This window comes from Typopeltis vanoorti, chromosome 10 (genome assembly GCF_054136105.1).
Source record: "Typopeltis vanoorti isolate ZY-2024b chromosome 10, IOZ_Tvanoo_1.0, whole genome shotgun sequence".
Lineage (NCBI taxonomy): Eukaryota > Metazoa > Arthropoda > Arachnida > Uropygi > Thelyphonidae > Typopeltis > Typopeltis vanoorti.
In genome coordinates, this window is record NC_143558.1 from 29,688,223 (window position 1) to 29,711,172 (window position 22,950).

Consider the following 22,950-nt stretch of genomic DNA (forward strand, 5'->3'; position numbering starts at 1 on the left):
TCAGCAGACTCATCATAGGACATTCATTCAACCAAGTCTATCATAACGAATCTTAAAATCTTTAACACTCCCTGCATTAACAACATATTCTGGTCATGCATTCCATCCACTCACAATTCTCAATCTACTCTTCTACTATTAAAAATCTACTCCTCTTCACCACATTCTTACACAATTTCCAAGAATGGCCTCTGGTTCTTCCCCTCTCACCTTCTACTCATTTTATAATCCCCTGTGGATTAATCCGATAAAATCCCCTCACTAACTTAAACATTATCATATCACCTCTTTTTCTCCTATCCACCAAACTCTGCAATCCATATTTCTTCAACCTCTCTTCTTAGCTAGCATTCCATAGTCCTGATATTGTTTAGTCACTCTTTTTCTGGAGCATCTCCAATCTCATTCTTCTTTCAATATCTGTTTTGATGTTTTTGAATAAACCAATTCACTCATATACATTTTTCTATAGCACAATCAATGCTATACTGTGCTATAAGTCTTCTTCAATAAAGTTTTGTGCCTCCTTACATTTTAAATAAACAAAAAACATATCACTGAACTTGTGAAGTTATCCCCAAATCCAAAACACTAAAGCCTGTAGTTGCTTCAGTCATATGCTGCTTAAGATATTTATCCCTCAGAAATTCAACAAACTCACTCTCCTTGTTCCCGTATACTACTACTCTTACCATTCTATATTCCTGTAATTAAAGTCTCCCATTAGGATCATCTTTTTACATGTCCAACCAATTTGCCTAAACATTTCACAATCAGCATTCTCTACATTCCCTGGCCTATAATAGCATCCTATCAGATATGCTATCCTATCATTATATCATATACTGCTGGCCTGGTTGGCCAAGTGGTTAGTGTATCCACTCTCCGGCCAAGGCTGTGGGTTCGAATCCAGCTTGGGGCACGGATGTTTGTGATTGTCTCTGAAAATACTAGTGGTGGTGGGCAGTAAATGGTGTTGGTGTAGTGGATAAAGACAAAGTTGTAGAGCAGGTGCCCTCACTCAATGAGTCTTTGAACTCCCTGGCAGTGTCATGTAATAATAATAATAATATACTAACCTGTTTGCATCACACATTTAAAATCTGCACATGTACTATAAATACACTTTATAAAAATACTCGTAAAACATTGCTCCACTGTCCTAACATAAATAGATCCAATGGTCTACACATTTATCTTCTTTGTGAAATATAATACTTTTTAAATCAGCTGATCTTTCCTGACTTTTAATTATATATAATTACATTTTTATTAGGATAATTAGGAAAATATTGACCTTTTTTTAATCTTAAATTAGCTACTAAGATGCCACTTTTTAGAATTTTTCTGTTATTGTTTATTTGCTGTTCCATTTTTGCACCGAAGATGCCTGTGAAACACAGGCAAAAATTTTACAAATAAACATCAAGTTCTTCCATATGAGTTTTCCAATTTATTTGCATTTTATTCTCACAAAGAAAGTTAATTTGTTTAGTATATTATAATCCATTCAACCAATAAATAAATGAAATAATGGTAAAAGTATTATAACTGATATACTATTACAGTAAAAGTAATAACAATGAAAGTTAGTACAACATTTTATATACATGTATAAAAGTTATATAATGATTTTTTTTTTAATTTTATGTTGCTCCCACCCAAAGTTATTATTTTTTTTTTTAAATTTATATTTTTTAAATTTATTTTTAAATAGTCCAGAAACCCTGCTCTAGAGACCCAAGTGGAACTTTTTCAAGCCACTTCAAGCCTCCCATAAGAGAGGTGTTGGTCTCACAATGGACAATGAAATTTATCTCCAACTTAAAGATAACCACAATCACAAATATCCATGCCCATGGCAGGATTTGAACCAACAGCTTGTTGGTTGGAGAGCAGCTAACAACTTGGACAATTTTTCCACAAGGCTTTTACATTCATTTTAAGGTGAGTACATTTCCAATAAGATTTATTTCTCTAACTTATGCAGAGGCATATTCCAGTTGTACACATTTACTGTAAACATTCAGCATACTAAACAGTATGGCTACTAGTTGAATGTTAACACATTACAGCAAGACTGCTGCTGTTTCAGTAAAACCCAAGAAGCCCACGTGGTCATTTAATATTGGCACTTCTACATAAATCGTTCCTTTTATAAACTGTTAAACAGTTACATTAATGAACAGTTTTTACTGTTACAATTTTTGTAACAGTAAACTGAATGTAATTCACACTAGGAAAAATTTCCCCTAAAGACAATATAAGTCTTTAAAATTATGCTTGAATACTTGCAGATTTAATTAAAGCAATTTATAATACTTCAAAGTGAATGAAGAAAAATACACTTTTTTCATTTTATTCTAAATTTTTGAAGCCAATTTGTAAATACACTGCGAAAAATCAAATACAATTAATTACTATTAAAAAATGCAACTTACCATATTACACTGAACTCGTTTTCCTTTCTGTGAGCCTCGTTCATAAATATATTTTCCCTAAAATATTTTCATAAATAAATATTGTTTTCATAATCTACCTAAGCATTATTTTTAGAGGATATTCTTAAAGCACATATGCAAGCTTAGTATGAAAATAAGAAAGCATCTGCACAGTATTTTGTTAGAAGTTATAAATTCTCTATTGCTATAATACTAATTTTAATATGAGCATAACAAGTTGATATAAGTGCTTGATTTTTCAATCCCCCCCACACACCCATCTTCCAGTTTGGAATACCTTTGGTCAAGCAGCATAAATGTTTTTGTATACTAGCAAAAAAATTCATCTAGGCAGCAAGCCAGTCATTATATATTATCTTCCATCTTGATCACTGGAACTATGGTATTTTACACTTGCTCATTCTTCTTTCAATATCTGTTTGGCTGTTTTTGAATAAACCAATTCACTCATATACATTTTTCTATAGCACAATCAGTGCTATACGTTGCTATAAGTTCTTCAATAAAGTTTTGTGCCTCCTTACATTTTAAATAAACAAAAAACATATCACTGAATACTGTTCTTTTGCATGTGTAAATATACATCAATGGAACAATGGCTATATTAACACTTGCAGTCAATTAGTCAACATCAATAGCTCACATAATAACAATGGAGTTTACTGTTCAGGGTTGCATTTGGACTTAGCAGTGAACTCAATCAAAAAATAATAATAATAATAAAATAACAAAAAATAAAATAAATTAAATACTGTAAATGCCTTGACTTATCCTCATATATTCAGATCTAGACAATTCATTTCATTGTTTCAGATTTGGCTTAGTATTTAGTGTGTGTGTATGTATACATACATACACAAGTAAGTGTTCGTGGAGAGTGTACACCCACACATTATCATCATCGTTATTAATTGTTATTAACAACAGACTTCTATGGAGTCAAGACTCATCATGGAAGGTACACAATGTCACTCATTAAACCATGCTTTAAATTCATCCATTGCATCTGCATTCATTACACTCTCAGGCAATGCATTTCACTCATCAACCACATTTCATGCAAAGAACCTGCTCCTTACTACTTTGCTCATCTTTCTTATAGTTTTCAAGGGATGCCCACACACACATTCCAGAGACTATATACTACCTTAGTTTATCTTCTCTTGACACTTTCTAATATATCCTCATTCCCATGAAAACCAGGTGACCAAATCTGCACATAATAATCCATACAAGACCTGATCAAGGTCTTATACATTGGAAGCATAACTTCTTTATTTCTGCATACTCTGCATCACTGCCAGAATCTGAAGTGATGACTTCACAACTTGTGCAACATGATCTCCATATTCTTCTTCTGGTTCCTTTCTTCCACTACTACCAGATCTTTAATTTCCTCTACTTCTTTTAAAATTTCCACACTAAGGATATTCTTTGCATCCTATTCTTGACTACCAAATTTCATAACCTCACATTTTGCAATAATGAACTGGCAATTCCACTCATACAGTCTCTTCAAATCCTCCTTTAAGGCCACATTTGCTGACTCTTCATTGTTCTCCCCACTTTAATCAGGGCTACAACCAGTGGCATATCTCCAGTTAAACTTATTCCAATATCATTAATATAGAAGTTAAACAGCAATGGCCCCAAAACTGATCCCCATGACAAACAACTAGTGAATTTCCTCTGGGTCCCATACACAACTGGTTAATATTTATCTGATACCCAACTCACTAATATAGTATCTAATCCTCTGTTCTAATTCAGTTACTAATTTGTTGTGTGGCAATCTAACAGGCCTTTGCAAAATCAAAGTATACCAATATATAGTATATGCATCTTCTTTATCCAATGCATTCATCACCTTGTTGTAATATGTAAGCAAATTGGTAAAACATGACCTCTATTTAAAAAATCCATACTGCTGCTATCAAAATTCTATATCTCAGCTCTCACCAACCTCTCAGATACCTTAACCACAACTCCAGATGCAAAACAGATTGGCTATAATTTACAGCCTTAACCTCAGCTTTATCACTACCTTTGTGAAGTATAACAATTTTAATTTTAAACCCTCTTCTCACTCCTTTGGGGCTTGTGCAGTTGTAAGTAAAACTACTGGGCTAAAATTAAAATTGATTAAAATATATAAGAAATAGATTTAATTAATACAATTGAGGATAACAATTTCCCAACCTTCTAGAATAGTGAGGCAGTCATTATATTTGATATTAGGTCTATGAAGTAGGGCTTCAGCACTTTTTATATAAACGTTCATGCTTATATATGGATCTAAGTAGCTGCTTAGAGTTTTGCCATTGGATCCTGTGGTTAATATTTCCAATTCCATGTTGTGAAAGGCCAGATTTGTGAGGTGTGATAAGAAAAAGGTGGCCTTGATGATCAGAGATACGTTTATTTATAGATCTTCCTGTTTGTCCATAGTAAGTCAAGTTACATAAACATGGTACTTTATATATGGCAAGTAGTATCACTGGTGAGAGCTTGCCTTTTGGAGAAGGTTATCAATTTGGTTGATGGGTTTATAGGTAGCAATGAGTTGATTTTTTTTTTCATAATTTTTGCCACACATTCAGAGATGCCTTTAATGTATGTTATAGGAGTCCTGTGGATTTCTTCTTGTTTGGATTGCTTTACAGGAGAGTGGTTGATTATTTTTGGGGTATTATTGGATTATATCTATTTAGTGAGGCTGTTTCTTTGACAATATCCAATTCTTGGTTTAGAGATTCTTCAGAAGAACAAATCTTGCATGCCATAGGGATTATATTTTTGAAATGGATGGTGAGTTGATGAATTGTGGATATAATGACATGAAAAATTTGATTTTCGGTAGACAGAAGTGGAAATCGATCCAGTTTGCTTATGCTGGATGTGTACATCAAGAAAGGAAATACCTTTTGATAAATTTAGTTTAATCCTTTATCCAAGTATCAGAAAACAAAGTTTGCGCCTGAAAGTATCTTCAGGACTGGGGTAAAGTGGTACAACACCGGGCAACTCCTTGCAAAGGTGGAGCAAGTTACCAACACTCCTATCTCAGTATCTCCCATAATGCAAAACACATCTCCTTGCGGATATGTATAATGCTATGCATTAATGGAAGGGCCACTACCCAGACTAGTTTCGACCTTTATTGAGGTCTTTTCAGTGGGAGCCAGGCCCAAGTGGAGATACCAGGCAGAAGCGTTAGCAAGGTCATCTCCTGTAGGAGCTGCCAAACAATGTGCCACCTTTTTATTAAATTATTCTGGATTTAGAGAAAGATGTTGAAAGTTAATTTTTCACTTGGTCAGACTATAATAAATTTAGTTTGATCCTTTATCCAAGTATGTGCAAACAAAGTTTGCACATACTTGGATAAAGGATCAAACTAAATTTATTATAGTCTGACCAAGTGAAAAATAAACTTTCAACGAAATACCTTTGGATGATCTGGTGATGAAAAAGAATGATCAAAAGGTATTTCCTTTAAGATTCTTTGCCTTCAAAGCCCAATAATAATATAGAGCCTTAATATTGGAGGCTCTATAACACTATTTTAACATTATTGTAACGTTATTTTAGTATCCTATACTTATCTTTATGGCCCATATCAGGAATTTGATAATTAGTAAATGCACAAGCAAAATCAACAGTATTAATACACAAAAGTATTCAAATAATACCAATGATCCACTCCTGTCACATAACAGCATAACTATAATCTACTCCACCTAAAGAAAATTGCCCTCAAAACAAAGTAAAGATAAAAAAACCCGTATTATTCATTTATCAGTGCATATTTTTCTACTACATAAAAAAAAAGTCATATAAACCCCTTTAAAATAGAGCTTCTTTGCAGTATTGTTTCAAAGAAAAAACGCTTATATCAGATTTTACACACACACACACCACACACATATATATATATACATTTATACCTCGGTTAACGTTACCTCTGGTATCAAAACCTCGATATAACAAAGTCCACAATTTCAACCCCCGTTTTACGTAAAAATATTAAAAGTTCAAGGTCAACATCCGGCAAATGATGCAGACTCATCACGTACACCCAAGCTGTGGGTGTGTCTGTTTTAACAGTTTCACGTGTCATCCACATTAATCTAGTTGTTGCTTACACTTCGTAGGGTGTGTTTTCAGTGTGGTGCATTGCAATAAATGACGTATGTTCTCTGATAGCATTATTGTAGATTTTTTAAATATTGATATTTTGTTTTTCTACCCATTTAGTTAAAATGTCAGAATCAAGGAAAAGAAAAGCAATTTCTTTAGAAACTAAATTAAATATCATACAACGTGTCATATAGTGTTCTAGGTTCGATTCCCGCCAGTGACGTGAGGAGCCGAAGAATCTTCCATAGCCAAATTAGCTGGTCTTGGGCGTGGACAGTAGGGTTTTTTCCCCCAGTTTATCCTGGGATTTTTCATCCCACAAAGCAGGCAAACCGGCCTTGAGAACTCAACACTACAGACATAGGATACACTGGGGTGTAGAGCTGACCACCTTATCCTGTGAACGGTTTGAGGTCCGATGATTAATAAAACCCTCAACATTGCAAGGTAAAAGAGGGTAAAAGGAAGATGAGATGAGTGTTGAAAGGGAGTGAAAGAAAATCCGATGCAGCACATTCTTTAGGATTAGCGCAGTCAACTTTAACAACCATACTTAGTCAATGAGAAAAAATAAAACAGCAGCAAAATTAACTCGCTTAAGGAGTCCAATTTTAGAAAAAATGGAGAAAACGTTAAGCTTGTGGATAGATGACATGTCACAATGTCATATGCCTTTAACTCAAATGGTGATTCAAGAAAAAGCATTATTTTTTGTTTAATCACCTGAAATCTAAACAAACTGAAGAAATTGCAGAAAATTTTGCAGCTCTTGTGGTTGGTTTGAGAAATTTAAAAAACGGGCCAGAATTCATAGTGTAAAATTATCAGGAGAAGCTGCACGTACAGATTTTGAAGCTGCGAATAAGTTTCCAGAAAAACTAAAGGAAATAATTGAACACGAAAAATTTTCACCAAATTTGGTGTTCAATGTTGACAAAAACAGTTTGTTCTGGAAATGGCTACCATCAAAAAGCTTCATTTCTATTGAAGAAAAATCAGCAGCTGGGTTCAAAGCAGCCAAAGACCATTTAATGTTACTCTTTGGATCAAATGCCTCTGGTGATTTTAAATTAAAATTGTTATCAGTTTACCATTCGAAAAATCTGAGGGCACTAAAAGGTAACATAAAACAAATTTATCTGTAATATGGAAAGCTAACAGAAAAGCAAAGATTACCAAGGAGTTATTTACTGATTGGCTTGTTAACCATTTTTTGTCCAGAAGTGAAAATGGTATTGCCAAAGAAATAATTTTGAAGAAAAAGTTCTTTTATTGTTGGACAATGCTCTGGGACATCCTACTGATCTTAATATGTTAGACACATACATTCCTGTCAAAGTTGTCTTTCTTCCAGCAAACATAACTTCCCTGATTCAACCGATGGATCAGGGAGTAATAGCAACATTTAAAACTTATTTATCTGTGTGGTACATTAAGCAATTTAATTGAACTAGAAGATAAAGAGCAAATGTCAATTAAAACTTTTTTTGGAAAAACTACACCATCATCATCATCATCAAATTCCTGCCATGTACCCTCAAGGGGTGTACAGGATATGACAGTACTACATGAAAAAATTACATCATTACTAACTTCCTATCTACAATTTTCCTCCAAATCAGTCTGTTACTTGTCAAGACTCCAACATTATCAGATCTTATATTTCTATCGTCTAAGGCACTTTGTACCGTATCAATCCACCTATATCTTGGTCTTCCTCTGGGTCGTTTTCCTGCCAACCTGGCAGAGAACACTGGTTTTGCTAATCTTTCCTCTCCCATTCTATTTAAGTGACCATACCATCTGAGATTAGCTCTGCTAACGCATTCCTGGATGCTGACAATGTCAAGTTCTTTCCTAATATCCTCATTTTTAATATGATATTGCCATTGATGCCATCTGTTCACGCCTCTAATCTTTCTCAGGACTCTCATATCTGCGGTCTCTAGTCTTTGGTCAAGTGTTTTACTTCTGACCCAGCTCTCAGATCCATAAGTTAAAATTGGTTTGAACACAGTCTTGTATACAGCTAATTTAGTGTTCCGACTAATTTCTTTCTTATTCCATATGAATTTATTCAATTGACTTCCCACGATACCAGCTTTGCTGATTCTGTTGTCTATTTCTATATTTAGTTTACCATCTTCAGTAAAAATTGTGCCTAAGTAGCTGAAATGTTTTACTTGTTCCACAGGTTCATCATTCACAACACAGTTGACATTTTCAATGATTCTGCTATTTTCATTGTCTTTGTCTTTTTATTGCTGACCTTCATACCATATCTATTACAACAGCTATTCAATTTAGTCAGAGAATCTTGCAGACTTGTAGCGGATTTATTTAGAAGTATAACATCATCCGCATAAAGCAAAGAGCTGACATTAACATCTCCAATTTTGATAACAGGTTTAATACCACATTCCTTCATAATGTGATCCATATAGATAATGAATAACAGAGGGAATAATGTACATCCTTGTCTCACACCAGATTTAACATTGAACCATCTTCCTGTACTTCCTTCAATTCTAACTGCTGACTCACAATTCAAATAAAGACTAAGTATTGCTTGATATAATGCCCCATTGACACCATATAACTGCAGCGTATTGAATAGCTTCTCTCTTGGCACCTTGTCATATGCCTTTTCCAAATCAACAAAACTTAAATACAGATCTTTGTTATATTCCCATGCTTTCTCGACTATTTGTCGTAAAGTGAAGATCTGATCCTGACAGCCTCTATTTGGCCTGAATCCAGCTTGTTCTTCACCAAGCTTTTCTTCCACAATTCTTCTCAACCGTTTCTCAAGTATACTTGCATAGATCTTGCCAGGAACACTCAGTAGGGAAATACCTCTGTAATTCTCACATTCAGTTTTATTTCCCTTTTTATATATGGGTACTATGAGAGCTCTACTCCAATCATCGGGAATTCTTCCCTCTGTCCAGGCTTTCTGAACTATGCAGTGCAGCCACTGTAAGACTCTTATACCACCATACTTCAGCATTTCTGGTCGAATATCATCTACTCCTGCTGCCTTTCCACATTTCAAGCCTTTGATGGCTTTTTCTACTTCAAGTATGGATATGTATTCCTGACTGCATGCCTGGTCAGTGTTTTTTATCACTGTGCTGTCATCACTGCTTGTTTCATTTAGCAGTTTTTCAAAGTAATTACTCCATACTTCAAGGATATCTTTTTCTCCTGTTTTCATTTCACCTTTATCATCTCTAATTCCTTTTACAGCACTTTTTCCTCCATTCCTAAGCTTCTTCAACAACCTCCAGAATATTTTGCCACCTTCTTGATATTTATTTTCTATATTCTTGCCAAAGTCCTCCCATGACTTTTGTTTAGCTAGTTTTACACACTGTTTAGCTTTCTTACATTTGTCTCTGTATTCTGTAAGAGTAAAAGCCGACTTATTTGCCAGGAACTTTTGATATGCTTTCTTCTTTTCCTTCACTGCCTCTTTAACTTCCTGTGTCCACCAGGGAGTTCTGATTTTTTTTATCCTTGCACACAACCTCACCACATGCCTCTCTGGCAGAATCAATCAATGTTTCCTTCAGAGTTTGCCACTGAATCTCCAAGGTTTGATTCCTGTTCTCAAACTCTTTCATTTTCTTTACCATTAAAGAATAAACTACACCATTAAAGATGCAATTGAAAACATTAATAGCTCTTGGAAAGAAGTCACTCAGAAATGCTTAAATGGAGTTTGGCACAAATTATGGCAAGAAGTTGCACTAGAAGAAGGAAATAACATTCAAAAGATTAGAAATGAAGTTATACAGATGGCTCAATCAATAGGTTTGGAAAATGTCTACGAAGAGGATGTAAGAAATTTATTAAATGCAAAAGCTGTTTTTTCAGTGGAAATTTAGAAAAACTTGTTAGCAACAGAGCCAAAGAAAATGAAGACAAAATTAAAGAAGTTCCTACCAAAAAAGTGTTAGCAACCAAAGATTTAAAAAGGTGCTTGAATGAGGTTGAAAACGTTTGAAATTTTTTCAGTGAAAATGATCGTAATTTAGGAAGAAGTGTTATTGTTAAGCGATCAGTGTCAAATGCAATAAATCCGTATAGGCAATTATTAAATGAAAGAGAAAAAAAGCATAAACAATCAACTTTAGATTCGTATATTTTAAAATGTCATGATTTTATCTTTGTTTGGTATGTAATATTGACTTTTTATTTAATAAAGCTTTTCTTTTTCAAAAAAAAAGTCTCATTTTCTTTATGTATAAACATATCGTTATTATGGCCATAGTATTTTTACAACTGAGAAAGAAGTATCGCTTAACAAAGTAATTTCGTGGAATGCATCCTCTTTATTAATCGAGGTATGCCTGTGTATATATATATATATATATATATATATATATATATATATATATATATGGCAGAGGTTGCAAACCAATCATTTCACAAGTGAATGAAGTTGCTACAGCCATTGTGGAGCAGGCCATGAATAACAGTGCTGATTGAAAGTTGACTAACATTCTCTTTAACATTCCTTGCTTGAGTGGAGTTGAATGCTGTGTGGCTGTGGATTATTTTGTAGAAAGAGAGAGAGAGAGATGAGGCTCACTTTCACCTGAATGAAGCTTTGAATATCCACAACTGCCAAGTATGGGCTACACAAAACCCACATACAATTCAACAAATTCCTTTGAATTCACCCAAAGTTACTGTCTGGTGTGGGTTTATAGGTTCATTTATCATTGGACCATTCTTCTTTCAGGACATTTGCCAGTCAGGCCCTGTGAACTGCTCGGTTACTGCCAAGAGGTATTGCAATATGATAAACAATTTGGTTGTTTGTCTGTGCATGGATTCAGTCATTTTCATGAAGGATGGGGCCCCTTCACATATCAGTCGATCTGTACAGGAAGTTTGAGAATATTTCATAGAAGCCAGAGTGATCAGCTGTGCATTTTCCACTGCATAGCAGTCTTGTCCACGTGATTTGATCCCCTACGATTTCTGGTAGTGAGGATTTCTCAAAGACAGGGTTTATAGAGATCATCCTGATAACTTTGCCAGCACTGAAAGACAGCATAACACAGTATGTGCAAAACATCAGTCTCGACCAGCTACATTCTGCCATTGAATATACTATGCAAACGATGCAGTTTGTGGCATATCGGCAGGGCCATTCTGTGGGTTTGCGCTGCCTGGGTGCAAAATTTTTGTGCCCCTCCTTCAGTGTATTATTTATTCCCTATTTTTTATGAACATGTTCAATTATACTGCCCCTAAATTGTGCCACCTGAGTTCATTGCAGCCCAGTATGGAACGGGCCTGCATACTGGGGAAATTCAGCACATTGAACAGTACAGCCCATGAGTGCATAATGGAAGTGAATAAAAATGTGTTATTTATGCTTGTGTTACATTTCTCCTTCTTACACACACACACACACACACACACACACAAAATTACATCTACATTCAATGCATCATATAGCATCCCCAGCGGTGAATTTCAGAGCTACTTTTTTTTCTTAGATATCGCTTCTGCATGACACATCGCTTCTGCATGACACATCGCTTCCGCATGTATTCCTGCAAAGTTTCACAGCATTTGGATCACTGAGTGGTGCTCCACAAGGCCTTAAACGGGGATACTTTAATTTTGATCACCCTGTATATATATATATATATATATATATGTTAACATATATTATTAGTCTATACTAATATACATTAACATACAGAAAATTCAAAATATAAAAAACCAAGTCACTAAATATTCTTAGCTTCTGTACTCCTAAACAAACAAAAAAACTTGAATATACACTACTGATGCTCATCACAGCATATTTATCCTTAAACAAAAAATTACTGTAAAAAATAGTAAATGAAAAATTATAACAGAAAAAAGCATGGCATGCTTAATATATTTTAACAGAACTCCATACAATAATTGCTTTCGGAATATTTCTGAACTAAGAATTTTATTTAAAAAAACTGACTTACAGCTTGATCAGATCCAACAAAAGATATTGCTTTGATGTCAGGATTATCACAGATAAATGTTACAGCTATAAACAAAATGAAAGTATGTACTATATATGGCAGGAAAAATATAGAAACAGAAATAAAACATTATGTAGCAATATTCATGACTATGTTTAAAAATTTTTAAGTCTCAAATTTTAATGGTAATATCTGTAAAGGTTAACCTGTACCTCAATGTTTGACCTTCTCTTCAGAATAATTTTAGTAATGCTATCACCATTCCTTATGCACAGGGTGCGTCTGAAACACAGCCAGAATTTAAAATAAATAAATAAATAAATAAAAATACAACCTCTGCACTGGCTTCAAACATCACTTGCAGACTACCCTTATCCATTCCCTTAAAAACTAATTCATTTCTCTTTAAGTTCCTGGTGTATATAGAGTTCCTTGTTCCTATAAGCTGGCCTATCATGAACAAACTAGAATACTGGCCATCATCTACATGGAAGAACATGTGGATAGTAACTAATCTACTAATATGTCCACAGACAATGGGAAAAAAAAGTACATTGGTAACCATGACTATAGATAGTCAGGTCTGGCAAACTATACTTTAGATACCATATACCCAGAATCAAAAGGGGAAAAAAAAACAAAAAAAAAAACACCATTCTCTATCACAACAAGTTTAAAAGTGAGACTTATTTGAATTTGCGGCTGCCCTCAAAAACCAGAATAAACTGAATAAATGTGGAAGTGTTAAACTTTCCAAAATAAGGAAAACATTAATCCTCATAGAGTTATCATACAGCATCCAGTGATACCAAATGCAAATTAACTAACTAAAAAAATAATTGCCTTGAATTCTTAAAGTCATCTGAGAAAAACATTTTTTGTTAATTACAGGTCTAAATCTTTGGGAAGTGCTTTAAAATGGGGATAATGATGGATACTGTACTAGAGAAAATGCAGTTACTAAATAAAAAATATATTAAAAAAATTATTTATTCAATACTAAATGCATTAATATGAAATTTTCAATTAGAATAATTAGAAAAATATTAATAACCTTCATGCTGGCCATGGATAACATTAACAACTCCATCAGGAACACCGCATTCCTTTAATAATTCAATTAAAATCATTGAGGCACCAGGATCCCTCTCTGATGGTTTCAGTACAAAAGTATTTCCACACACCAAAGCCAGGGGAAACATCTAAAATAAAATTGTTTTAAAGTATGCTTTAAGGAATGGACAAATGGAGGTGTCTTGTGTTAATCAAATTTTAAAATGTTTATAGTTCTGAATCTTCAAAACAACTGATAATAACCAACAATTCAGAATAGCAATCAATTAATCCTTCTTAAGCAAACACATAGTATTCTTACATTCTTCATGATGTCTTATATATAATTTATGTCAAAATACTCCAAACAACTTGCCATTAAAATGATGTCATCTACAGTAACAGTAGAAATTATCTTTTAGAACAGTGGTTCTTAACTTGAGATGTGTGCACCCCTGGGGGTGCGTGAAAGCATTTCCAGGGGGTGTGAGAGAAGTTTCTAAATTTTGACCCAGATTCAATGGAGAACAGCTATTTAATAAAAGATGATCTTATTGAAATACGAGCCAATGCACGTATTCAAATGAAATTTGAAAAACTGGACTTAACAATTCTGGTGTACACAGTTAGAACCTTATCCACAGCTGGCAAAAGCAGCATTGCAGACACTTTTACCATTTGTCACCACCTGCCTGTGTGAAATGGGATTTTCATCACTTTTGCACATAAAAACAAAAGCCAGAAATCGCTTAAATGCAAGTGATGACTTACGTGTGGCTCTTTCAAAAAAGGAGCCTCGCTTCAAAAGTATTATTATGAATAAACAACAACATAGCAATTAAAATTGAGATATTGTTTTGTATGTATATGTATGTGTTTATTTTTCAATAAATAAATGATCTTACAATAGATGTAATTTCCTAAATAAAGAAATAGAAACACATTTTTCAATGCAATGCGATAACTTATTTTTAGATTCAAGGGGGTGCTGATCACTAAAAAGGTTAAGACCCACTGTTTTAGAAGAATAAATTATACAGATATATATATATATATATATATACATACATATACATATTATACAGATAATATATATTAATAATATGTATATATTATTAATATACATGGTGTCCATAGTACACTACTGTGTACATAGTATACAATAGAAAACAAATTCTATGATAGTTAAAAATCAAACATATTTTGGACTGCATGATATAATCCATTATTAGTATGACCATTACAGCAAACTAATTCAAACAAGAAGAATATTTAACAATTAACTGTCAAAGACAAGTGCCACATTACAGTGAGAGAGAAAAAAATGGAAAGTATGCATTTAATTCACAGACAAAATTTACAGTTATTCCTGTTTTCAAATATTTCATTATGTATATTACATATTATAATCTGTTTTTTCACTTATTTTTTTCTGATAATGTGAAACAAGTATTTTCGTGAAACTAGATGAGCAGTCAATAAATTATTCTATACCATCTGTTTCTTTCATGTGGAAGAATACCAGCAATGCATTTCTAGTATGTTATACCTCCACATAGGCCTACACAATAATAACTTGAAGACTTGTTCTTTGGTAATACATAATTCTACTTTGATATTAATTTGCATATAAAATAACTATTGGCAATTGTATGAATTGAGATTCCATTTTTGGTGGACAAACTAGATAAATTCTCATTTAATTTTCGTCGCCTGGTTAAATAAGGCCCCCGTTGTTTTCGCCAGGGAACCAGGGCGAACAGCGAAAAGTCAGTTAATGGAACAAATCTGAAAGCACACCCCAACTCAACATCACCAGAGTTAAAGATCGGTACTATCAACATAAGAAGCCTGAATGGCAAAGAAATGGAGCTAGTTGAAGAATTAGATAAGTACCAGATCGACATAATAGGGGTGACTGAAACAAAAAAGACAAAAACTGGTGAGATCTTTCTCAGCAAAAAATACAAAACATTATATTCAGGAAATGACAATCAAGGAAAAGAAGGAGTAGCCATAGTATTCAATACAAAATACGAGGCTAATCTTCTTGAATGGCAGGCAGTCTCAAGTAGAGTGATGTGGGCAAATATCAGAATGGGGAATTGGACAATGAGACTTATTTCTGCCTATGGCCCCACAGAAGGTTCTACTAAGGTAGAAGTGGAGGAATTTTTTGAGGCTTTAGAAAAAGCAACTGACATAATGAAAAAGGAAAAGTTTGTCCTTGTTGGGGATCTAAATAGCAGAGTAGGAAATGATTGTGAGACATACAAAAATATTTTGGGAAAATTTGGAGAAAAGAGCAAAGCTAATAATAATGGCAAATACCTGTTGGATTTCTGCTCAGGACATGGACTGGTTATTACTAACACCATGTTCCAACATAAAAATGTGCACAAATTCACATGGAGAGAAGAGGCAAGGAATAAGAAAAGTCTCATTGACTATGTTATTGTTGAGAGTGATGTTTTCTCCCTGGTGCAGGACACCAGAGTGTACAGAGGATTTGAAATTGGAAGCAATCACTATTTAGTCTTGAGCAGGATAAAATTGAATTTCATATTGAAAAGAATAACATGTAAGAAAGTTTTAAAGCGAATAAAAGTTGAGCAGCTCTCAGATGTGAACTGTAGACTAAAATACACAAAGATTATTGAAGAAAAAATGAAAGAGTTTGAGAACAGGAACCAAACCTTGGAGATTCAGTGGCAAACTCTGAAGAAAGCAGAGTTTGCCACTGAATCTCCAAGGTTTGGTTCCTTTTATAGCACTCTATAAAAGGAGTTAGAGATGATAAAAGTGACATGAGAACAGCAGAAAAAGATATCCTTGAAGTATGGAGTAATTACTTTGAAAAACTGCTAAACGAAACAAGCAGTGATAGCAAAGTGGTAAAAAACACTCAACAGGCATACAGTCAGGAATACATATCCATACTTGAAGTAGAAAACGCCATCAAAGGCCTGAAATGTGGAAAGGCAGTAGGAGTAGATGATATTCGACCAGAAATGCTGAGGTATGGTGGTATAAAAGTCTTACAGTGGCTGCACTGCATAGTTCAGAAAGCCTGGACAGAGGAACGAATTCCCGATGATTGGAGTAGAGCTCTAATAGTACCCATATATAAAAAGGGAAATAAAACTGAATGTGAGAATTACAGAGGTATTTCCCTACTGAGTGTTCCTGGCGAGATCTATGCAATTATACTTGAGAAACAGTTGAGAAGAATTGTGGAAGAAAAGCCTGGTGAAGAACAAGCTGGATTCATGCCAAATAGAGACTGTCAGGATCAGATCTTCACTTTACGACAAATAGTCGAGAAAGCATGGGAATATAACAAAGATCTGTATTTAAGTTTTGTTGATCTGTAAAAGGCATATGGCAAGGTGCCAAGAGAGAAGCTATTCAATATGCTACAGTTATATGGTGTCAATGGGGCATTATATCAAGCAATACTTAGTCTTTATTTGAGTTGTAAGTCAGCAGTTAGAATTGAAGGAAGTACAGGAAGATGGTTTAATGTTAAATCTGGTGTGAGACAAGGATGTACATTATCCCCTCTGTTATTCATTATCTATATGGATCACATTATGAAGGAAAGTGGTATTAAACATGATATCAGAATTGGAGATGTTAATATCAGCTCTTTGCTTTATGCAGACGATGTTATACTTCTAAATAAATCCACTACAAGTTTGCAAGATTCCCTGACTAAATTGAATAACTGTTGTAACAGATATAGCATGAAGGTCAGCATTAAAAAGATAAAGACAACGAAAATAGGTAGAATTGTTGAAAATGTCAACTGTGTTGTGAACGAGGAACCTGTGGAACAAGTGAAACATTTCAGCTACTTAGGCACGATTTTTACTGAAGATGGTAAATTAAATATAGAAATAGACAACAGAATCAGCAAAGCTGGTATGGTAGGAAGTCAATTGAATAAATTCATATGGAATAAGAGAGAAATTAGTCGGAACACTAAATTAGCTGTATACAAGACAGTGTTTAAACCAGTTTTAACTTATGGATCTGAGAGCTGGGTCAGAAGTAAAACACTTGACCAAAGACTAAAGGCCGCAGATATGAGAGTTCTGAGAAAGATTAGAGGTGTGAACAGATGGCATCAATGGCAATATCATATTAAAAAAAATGACAATATTAGGAAAGAACTTGACATTGTCAGCATCCAGGAATGCGTTAGCAGAGCTAATCTCAGGTGGTACGGTCACTTAAACAGAATGGACGAGGAAAGATTAGCAAAACAAGTGTTCTTTGCCAGGTTGGCAGGAAAAAGACCCAGAAGAAGACCAAGATATAGGTGGATCGATACGGTACAAAGTGCCTTAGACGATAGAAATATAAGATCTGATAATGTTGGAGTCTTGACAAGTAACAGACAGATTTGGAGGAAAATTGTAGATAGGAAGTTAGTAATGATGTAAATTGTTCATGTAGTACTATCATATCCTGTACACCTCTTGAGGGTACATGTCAGGAATTTGATAAGGAGGATGATGATAATTTTCTTGTTTTACAACAGTTTAAAATGAACTGATTTGCGTTATTATTTTGAGCTACTTGAAGGTTCCTTATTTTTGTTAGCCCTTGTTTTAAAATGTAATCTGTGCATACATTCTAAATGTCTTATCAATCCACTAATGTTTTGATTCCTTACACAAAATTTTCTTTGGACAGCAATTGCATTGAACTGCTTCCTCATTTTTATATTTCTTAAAAGTGTTTTAAAACTTTGGATTGATATTGGTTTTCATTTTGAAGATCAAGTGATTAATTTTAAAATTGTAAAATTAAGAAAAATTAAAATTATAATTTTTTTCTTACCAACAAGTTAGCAATTATGATCTAAATTTAAAAATAAAAATAATAACATCACCATACATTACCACATGAAAGTCTGTTGGCTACTGGTTTATTATATTATTACTATCCTAAGATCCCATGGAGTCAAAGACTCATCTAGGCGGTCCCTTTCTCATACACACAGCTCAACATATCACACCTTAAACACATTCCAATTCACTGCAGACACCCAACTCTCAAGCAAGGTAATGAATGATTCCAATCATTCACAATTCTGCATGCAAAAAACCTGCTTCTCACTCTCTTGTTCACACCCTTCTCATAAAGCTTCAAGGGATGACCTCTGGTTCTCCCCTGATCTCCCACCGTTTTATGAAAAACCTCTTCATTACTTATCCTGTGACAACCCCTTACCAACTTGTACATCTCTATCATATCACCCCTCCTCCTCCGATCCACTAGACTTCTAAACCTTCTCAACCTTTCCTCATATTCACATTCCAGAGATCAGAAACTACTTTAGTCAATTGCCTCTGGACCTTATCCAACATCTCTTCATCCTTTTGAAAACTAGGTGACCAAATCTCTGCACAGTATTCCATATGTGGCCTAATCAAGGCCTTATACAATGGAACAAGAATCTCCTTACTTCTACATGTATCCTCGGCATCATTCCCAGAATTTGTGTTGTCCTCACAATTTTGGCAATGTGTATTCTCTAAATTTTAGATCCTTATCCATTATCACCCCAAGATCTATTTCCTCCACCTCAAACAATATATCCCCACCAAAACATAAATTCTACATCCCATCTTTGTTTCTCCAACCTTACATTCGAACCGACATCCCCAGTCATGTGCCCATTCATGATAAGTAATGATTTTCCCCAGGTGAGGTTTTTGTTTAACTAACTGCCTGATAAGATGAGTAATGCTGTGAATAAACTGACTCAAGAATGACTAAGTGTAATAAAAATGTTTATTACATGCGGCTGTTTTGTTGCACTTGATTTATAGTCGTATTCAGTGCTCAACTGAATCTACTCATCCACTTGTTAGTGGGGAGTAGATTTCACTAGTTGGTGAGTGGCTGCAGAATGAACAAAATAGAGTCTTTTTTATTTAATAAAAATAAATAACTTCTTCAACCATAATGCTGTAGCACTATTTATCATTCTGTGGAACTTCTATTGGCTTATTGGAACATTTTTAAAATAATGAGCTGACATGTCTTTAAAATACTGAGTACTTGATGAATAGTTTCATTAATTTGTTATAAATTTTAAATCATCATTCATTATGTATATGATACAATTGAATTGTTTCTCGGGCTGTATGGCATGTGGCACCATCTTGTTGAAACCACATGTCGTCCACATCCATATCTTGCAATTTAGGCACAAAAAACTGGATTATCATGTTGCGATAGCGAGCACCATTAACTGTTATTCCCTTACCAGCCGCATTTTCGAAGAAGAATGGACCGATAATGCCTCTAGCCCAAAATCCGCACCAAACAGTGACACGTTGTGGATGCATTTGTTTCTCAACAATCACTCATGGATTTTCTGAACCCCAAATGTGACAATTTTGTTGATTAATGAAGCCATCAAGATGAAAATGAGTCTCATCACTGAAGATGATTTTGTTCGAAAAATAAGCATCCACTTGTTGTTGTTCCATAATCCATTCAACGAACTCTCTTCGCTGTGTGTGGTCAGTAGGCTTCAGTTCTTGAGTCAATTGAACTTTGTAAGCATAAAGATGCAAATCTTTTGTGAGAATACGCTGTAGAGAGCTTCTCAAAATGCCCAATTCAAGACCACGGTGCCGAATTGATGTTCCTGGACTCTCAGCAACACTCTCACGAACTGCTTCGATGTTTTCTGTTGAACGACTTGTTGAAGGACGGCCAGAGTGTATAAGATCACTAATTGATCCAGTTTCCTTGAAATTTTTAATTAATTTTTTCACAGTTGATGAAGTTAAATCACTATTCCAACCATATTTTGTACGAAAATTGCAAACTGTAGCTGCCAAACCTTCATTATTTTTAAAATATTGCTCAACGATGATGCGTTGTTCTTTCGTGTAGCGCTCCATTTTTAATAACCCTGAACTATCAGCTGTCACGCTGTCTTTTTTTTCTCGTTGGCAACACTTTACCGCACAAATGGCGCTAAATTTAAATCTTGCGTGAATTTTGGGACACCCCATAGTTTAACATGTAGAATGTTAATAACATTCTCTATTAGAAAGATCTATTTGTTGCATAGATCTGCCACTTTTTTTTATATTGTTTGAATATGTTACAGATTGGTATATGATATACTAATGTTTGGTATCTTCTAAAAAAGCAAGTCTTCGCCTTACCTTTCCCATAATGTATGGCAATACAAGTCAGCTGAAAAGAAATGTACAGTGCATTATGGGATTCTGGGGCAATCTGACGTGAAGTCATCTGCCTCCATATACTTATATTCATGTTTTTATCCTTTACACTCAGGTAAAGGATAAAAACATGAATATAATTTCTTGTTAAGAAATTTTAAAACCCACTTGCAGCCTAAATGTAAACTGCTTTAAATCCATCCCTAGGGCACCATAACAGTTATTTTATCAATTATAATGTTGAACTGTTCTTCATTCATTCTTATGTATGCTCAAGAGGTGTACAGAGATACTATGAAAGTACACTGTGAGAACTTCACATTATGACTAACTTCATATTCAAAATTTTTCTCCACATTAAAATCTTATCTTTCAGGACTGAAATATTGCCAGATCTTATATTGCAGTCTTCTAAGACACTTCTAACTGTGTCAATCCAACTAGATCTTGGATTGACACATTGATCAAGATTGATCTTGGTTTTCCACTTGAGTCTTTTTCCTGGCATCAAACATCTGTTTTACTAACCTTTCATTTACCATTCTGTTTAAGAGCTCATGCTACATGAGATTACCTCTCAATGACAACAATGTCAAGTTCTTCAGCTATTTTTCAAAAGAGACATAAAGGAATCAATTTAGGATCTAAAGTACATAAGTCAAACTTCTAATATTCATTACCTGAAACAGATAAAAATCTTAACAGAAATATGTCAACAAAAGAACTATTATGAGTACTAATCATGTACTGCAATAATGCACAATAAATTAGAGCAAACTGTTTGTAACTTGTAAAACACTGAAAATCATATCAATATTTCATTAGCAGAATCTTAATGATAAATGTCAACAAATGTGATAAATGACAACCAGCCAGCCTGGTTAGCCGAGTGGTTAGCATAGCATATCCACTCTCCAGCCAAAAGGCTATGGGTTCGAATCCTGCCGTGGGCATGGATGTTTGTCTGTGAAAATACTAGTGGTAGTCAGCGGTAGATGGCGTTAGTGTAGATGATGGAGGTAGTGGCAATTGGTGGAGACGGAGAGTTGTAGAGTAGATACCCTCCCTCGATGAGTCTTTGGACTCCCTGGAGGAGTTGTGTAATAATAAATAATAATAAATAAAAAATAACTCTTTTTTATATATTAACCATCAAAGCAGAACACTATATAAATAAACATGTATAATGCCTTTCTTTTGCATATTTCAATATTTAAAAAAAGGACCTGTTAAAAAAGGATTTAGTTTTGGTCCTTCCTTGGCAAATTTTATCAATCCTTTCTTGAATTTCTGAACATAAGAAACATCAATGGAAAAATTAGATACGTCCCACATTAACATAATTAGTGTTATCAAAACAAAGAAGAGAACAAGAGGTGAGGTTCTTCAAAATAACAACTACGGAATGTTATATTCAGGCAATAATGATCAGAAAAAGGAAGGAATAGCTATAGTATTTCAATCCTAAACACAAAAATAATCTTAAAAGACACTATATGAAGTAGAATGATGTGGAGAAACATCATTCTACTCAGCCGTTAGAAATGAAGGAGGCACAGGAAGAAGGTTTGATGTAAAATCAAGTATAAGACAAAGATGCATGCTATCTCAACTATTATTCACCATCTGTTATATGGATCAGTTATTAAGTGGCATAAATCTGATATTCAGAATCAGAGACGTTCAACTTGGTTCTTTACTGTATGCAGATGATGTTATATTCCAAAATAAATCCAGAACAAGTCTGCAGATTCCTTAATTAACTGGATAATAATTGCAACAAATTAGCTATGAAAATTAGCAATAAAAATATAAAACTATGAAAACAGGCAGGTAAAACCTGGGACCAAATAAAATAAATCAAATTCAGTCCCAGGTACTATCTTGCAGCCAGCCTGCAGATTAGTTTAACTGATTATCTTGTCTGAGATTTGCTTTCATCAAAGGAAGGGAAAATGAAGTGACATCTTTCTTGTAGAAAGTAATACAGGACTGCAATTTTGTATCAATGAAGTTCATAAGGTTCTCCTCACCTGACTGAAGATGGCACCTTGCAAAACATGACAAAGGTCATGTTTCACCAGGTGTTGA

The 22,950-nt window shown here is 34.3% G+C and overlaps 1 protein-coding gene across 1 annotated transcript in view; it reads right to left on the reverse strand.

The window, feature by feature from the left end:
* Positions 1-22,950, reverse strand: part of LOC150102287 (putative methylmalonate-semialdehyde/malonate-semialdehyde dehydrogenase [acylating], mitochondrial) — a 110,703-nt gene that overhangs the window by 48,535 nt on the left and 39,218 nt on the right. The window contains exons 7-9 of the mRNA XM_090399642.1: positions 13,644-13,791; positions 12,590-12,654; positions 2,442-2,498 (exon numbers count right to left, since the gene is read on the reverse strand). Coding sequence (XP_090255768.1) covers positions 2,442-2,498; positions 12,590-12,654; positions 13,644-13,791 — 270 coding nt within the window. The remainder of the gene's footprint in view (positions 1-2,441; positions 2,499-12,589; positions 12,655-13,643; positions 13,792-22,950) is intronic.